A 5,115-nucleotide genomic window follows, 5' to 3' on the forward strand; every position below is an offset into this window, starting at 1 on the left:
TCCTGATCAGGTGGCCTGTAGTAAACACCCACAACAGTGTCACCTCTATTAGCCTGCCCTTTGATCCTTACCCAAAAGCTCTCGACTCGCTCTTCATCCACCCCTAGGCACAGCTCAATACATTCCAGKTGCTCTCTCACATAAAGAKCAACTCCASCACCTCGCTTTCCTGGCCTGTCTTTCCTAAAAAGCACGTAGCCTTCCATGGCAGCACTCCAGTCATGCGAGCTATCCCACCATGTCTCGGTAATGGCAATGAGATCATGGCCCTGCGACCGCACACAGATCTCTAGTTCTTCCTGTTTGTTCCCCATGCTGCGTGCATTGGTGTACAGGCATTTCAGAGAGGTGATCGAGCATGCAGGTTTCCCAGGAGGGGTAAAAGAGGATCCTCCATAGCCACATCCCATGCRCACTTTCAAAGCAGGGCTGTTTTTATATAACTAGTTATTTGAAGAAGATGCAGGATTTTTGAGGCAAGGTAAAGTAGGCTGTGACACCTTTACTTCTCTTTTTGTCTTTCTGCCATTTCCATTATCTTGACTAAGCTATTAGGCACTTGGGGAAAAAGACATACCAGGAAGATAGATTTGTCTGGTTTGAAAGGAGAGCCAATGTAAATCCCTTTTGGATAGGCAGTTGTGTCCTTGGGGGGTGGAGAAAGGGAGCAAATTCTGAATTATCTCACTTTAGGCCTTGTATGGTGAAGCTTATGAAGATGTAGTGCTGATGAGGGCCGAGCACTACAAACAAGAAGCACTTCAGATATATTCGAAACAAATTAAACCAGCACTGAAATCCAGCAGCGGCTGTAAATGAGAAGGAGAATGGGTTTTATTTAATTTTTTTTTAAGTGTGTTTAATTCTTTACAATGCAGTTTAGTTCAATGGTAAACAAGGGGGGAATGAGAATTACAGTAATACCTAGGCAGTTCTGGGCTGGAGCTTGGAAACCTTGTCGATTCACTGAAACACGTACCTAGTTCATGCTGTTACTGATAGCTGTCACATGTTTTTGAATAAATGCTCAAACCTCACAATTGAGGAAATGGTTAGAAAAAAGTTTCATGGGACAGCTGAATTGACAGAACCACTTGGCTGTTGAAAGAGGTGCCCTGCTCCGTGCTGTGTGATCCCCTTCTTCCCTTGCCATTGGCACAGGGAGAGGGTGTGAGGAGTGGTGGTCATCTTCTGCCTATCTGACTTTCCATGACCTGTTTAGTTCTCTGCCACTTTAGCAGACTGGCTTATTTTCCTCTTTGGTTAGTTTTCTGAGGGTTTAGTGAGCTGAATGGTCTCAACAGGGCGATCACATGAGCACCACAAGCTAATGAAATGGAGGGGGTGGGACTGTACAGCGTGCTTCTACATTTTTGACAGCAGTGAGCTGTTACTTGTCTCGTGGAAACCTTTTGCTGCATCCCTTTGAGCTAATTTAGTCCAAAAAGTGTCAACTTAATGCATACCCTCATTCTATACCATAAAGGAAAAGGTCCCGGACCTTTATTTTTGCTATATATATTCCATGCAGCCCCTGATGAACCACCTGGCTCTGCTTGTTTGTAGCAGCGTTGTTTAAGTGCTGCATTCAGSTTATTTTGCAACATGGTACTGAATTTCAAAAAATAAGTATTGTTTTCAAGATTTATGGAAAATAATACATAGTGATGGTAGTTCTAAGTTTTTGTAGAAAATAGTGAAAGGAGCTAATACAAAGGAAGGTGATCAATGGTGTTCTGATTTCTTTTTTTCTTTTTCTTTTTTTTTTTTTTGCCCTGCTTCCAATGGAAAATGTACTGAATAACAAATCCTTCTGTTTCTAGGAAAGTGAACAGTGAAGTTTTTAGAGTTATTGTGAGAGATTATAAAATTACCTCCAGTGAAGGCTTTAAAGAATTCATTCAGCTGCTGAGTGAATCACTTCAAGAGTTGATTTACCAACATCAAGTTGCATTTACACAACACTTATTCGCTTGTACTTCTTACCTCTTCTGGATTGTCCCTATGTCTTCCCTTATCACCTCTCTCCCAGCTCCTTTTGGTTGCTGACTGTTCCAAAAAATTCAGAAAGAGCAAAATGTAACAGGTAGGATACTATAACTTGGCAAGGTTTTGATGTTAGATCTTTAGATCAATTTAGCTTTAAGCCCAGAAAACTTACCACTTTTTGTCATTGGGTTAGTTTGCTGCTCATGATTCCTGAATTGCTTACATGAGCAGTAGTGCTAGCCAAAGGGAAGCCTTGCTTTTCTTCATTTTTGCAGATTTGTGATGTTTCAGATCTTACTGTTCTTTCACACCTCACTGAGATGCAGGACTCTGTAATCTCTTCTGTATCTGTCCTTGCCCTGTACTTTTCTGGTAACCTTCATTTAACTAAATTTATTAGAATCCTTCACAACAGAAGCCTTTTCCTGTAAGGTTGTGTTCACTATCCAGAGGATCCTCCTAAAACCTTTTATGCTATTACTCTTGTATCAAAGTGTAGCGATCTTCATGAGGCTTCTGCAGAAATGCTCTTGCATTGCTTCTAGTAGTTTCCAAAAACTTGTTGTCTATATGTTAAAGGTTATTTCATTGTTGATATGGAGTTGATTCACTACTGATGTTGAACTTAGAAGCATCTGGTCCAAATCAGGATGTTAACCAAGGTAGAATTCTGTGGAGAAATGCCAACTCTGCCTCACTTGATTCAACGTAAATTGCTGAAAAATTCTGATTAGGCTTTTCTTTTTTCATTTGAGTTTTATTTGGGTTCATTCATGTTTAAAGAAAGAGCCTTGTCTTGACCTGGGCTGTTGTGTCTAAGCCCTTTATAATCAGTCATCAGGGCACAAATTTTTTAAGGAAAATATGTCAAATTTTGTTTTCATATGTCATTTATACTTCAGGGCATTACTATTTTTTTTTTTTTCCAGATCATGAATTAGTCTGTCTTTTCAGATTGGCAAGTGACAAATGCCATACTCCAAACTGGAACTGTTTTTTACATGTGCAAGCTGAAGAACATTCTCTGGGACTGTGTGCTAAATCCTCCCTAAGCAGTCAAATAAAACAGTATAAAGCACGCATCTTCTATAGTGCAAGCTGCTATCTCAAATATGATTACTTAAACTTGATGATAAATTGTTTTAGATGATATGTTTAAGCTTTGCTATGGAAAAAGTCTTTTTACAATTATTTATATGTATTAATGCAAACTGAATTTTTGGAGGAAATTTTCTCCAAGAATACTGTATTGTCCATCTAGTCCAATCTTTTTCATTTCTCTACATAATAGAGAGGGCTGACAATGTTTGTGTTTTGGCTTGCTGAGAATTTCATACTAAATTGGGTTTTGTTGTTCTGATTTTTTTTTTCTTTTTTTAATCCACATTGGCTCACTTTAACCTCAGTTACTCTCACATTTAAGATTTGTGGGTTTTTTATGCCTGTTTGACTCATGAGAACATCTGCAAGACCCTCAAAGGCTTCCTGTAGTTCAGAATCCTTCCAGACTCTAACTAAACTGTTCTGAATTTGACCTAATATCATTACAAACAAGTTTGAGCATTTTTCAATATATTTTTTTCTTCTCACACTGTGTCTGGTGCAAAGTTGATATTAAATAGCATAACAAGCTAGAAAGCTGTTGACATCTTATGTTTTGGTTGTTAGCAAGTATTGTTTGCATAAGATTTATCTCCTGAGAGGAGAAGGGATTACTTTAGAGAAATAGGCTTACCTTCACTAGCTGGACAATTGATTATCTGTTCCATTGGGGGTGTGTACACTCTTCTCTGAACTGTTTTCTCAGTTGTGAGGTTTCCCTGTAATAAGTCCTCAGCTGGGAAAAGGGAACATGTTCTCGGCAGGAACTGATCTTGTCTTATTTTTGAATGGCAACTTGGTGACGGTCCTTCCTTTTAACCTTATCACATTCAAGGTGAGCTTTCTCTAGTGCATTGGTCTGAAGAAAAACTGTCTAGAGTGCTGCCCAGTAATGGTCACCTACAAAGATCACTTCATTTGTAACACTTAGGTTAGTGCAGACTTTGTAGACCTGTTTGCATGCGTACATAGAGTATTTTTGATTTAAACAAGAAAACTTATGGCTTGTTAATTCTATTCTGAAAATGAAACAGGTGAAAGATACTACTTTCTAACATAAAAGGTCTGCTCTGTGTGTGTATGGAGTTGGTTTTGCTTGCTTCACTCAGTAAAACACTATTATTGCTTTTCCATCCTGTTACCTCTACAGAATCATCCTAGATTGCAGTGATGGTGATGCTGGAGGTCTGTGCCTTTCTGGGCACTCCCAGAACAGTTTATTGAATTCCAGACAGAGTTGGCTGAATCTGTTGAAATCTGAGGGATTACATACATGTGACCAGCAGCATAAATCAGCCTGGAGAACCTTTATATTTGTTGACGTAAGAGAGGTGAATAGCACATCTTTACTTTTGGATCTGAAGTTTTTTGGAGTGATGCCTGCAAGCAAGGCTGTCTTTCTTCCACAGAAAACTGGATGTATTTTTTATGGAAATGGTGAGACACAGCAAACATGGAACAAAAAATTCCTCTTCTTATAAAATGTTTTCTGAAGTGGACAGCCAGATGAGTATACTGAAGTCAGTATGGCCTGCCTTGTGGTAGACAGTGGTCTTTCTGTCAGGCTTACTCCATTTGGCCTACAGGAGTAGGAGAGCAAAATGCTTYCCTGCTTGCATTCAGCTGCAGGGTTAAAGGGAGGTGCTGTGGCCTCTAAGCAGTAGCAGAAGTAGCAAGCATCTTGCTTAAGGTAGGAGATCTAAACTAGGAGATTTAAACTAGGAAAGATGGGGGAAGGGGACAGTTATAGTGCCAGGGTAGTTGGCAAAAGACAGCTCAAGTCGGGACGTTTCCAGCAGGTGAATGCAGCCAGGGAAGTGYGCATGGGATGTGGCTATGGAGGAYMCTCTTKTAYCYCTCCTGGGAAACCTGCATGCTCGATCACCTCTCTGAAATGCCTGTACACCAATGCACGCAGCATGGGGAACAAACAGGAAGAACTAGAGACGTGTGTGCGGTCGCAGGGCCATGATCTCATTGCCATTACCGAGACATGGTGGGATAGCTCGCATGACTGGAGTGCTG

The 5,115-nt window shown here is 40.2% G+C and overlaps 1 protein-coding gene across 6 annotated transcripts in view; it reads left to right on the forward strand.

Annotated features, from left to right (window-relative positions):
• Positions 1–5,115, forward strand: part of ARL15 (ADP ribosylation factor like GTPase 15) — a 219,537-nt gene that overhangs the window by 32,559 nt on the left and 181,863 nt on the right. Inside the window, exon 1 of one of the 6 annotated variants that reach the window (XM_026062715.1) lies at positions 4,504–4,527. The exons of the other annotated variants lie outside the window; for them this stretch is intronic. Within the exon in view, the coding sequence (XP_025918500.1) occupies positions 4,519–4,527 (9 nt within the window). The 5' untranslated portion in view covers positions 4,504–4,518. Of the gene's footprint in view, positions 1–4,503; positions 4,528–5,115 lie in introns of those variants that run through there. 6 annotated transcript variants of the gene reach the window in all.

This window comes from Apteryx rowi, unplaced genomic scaffold, assembly GCF_003343035.1.
Source record: "Apteryx rowi isolate R43461 unplaced genomic scaffold, aptRow1 scaffold_192, whole genome shotgun sequence".
NCBI lineage: Eukaryota > Metazoa > Chordata > Aves > Apterygiformes > Apterygidae > Apteryx > Apteryx rowi.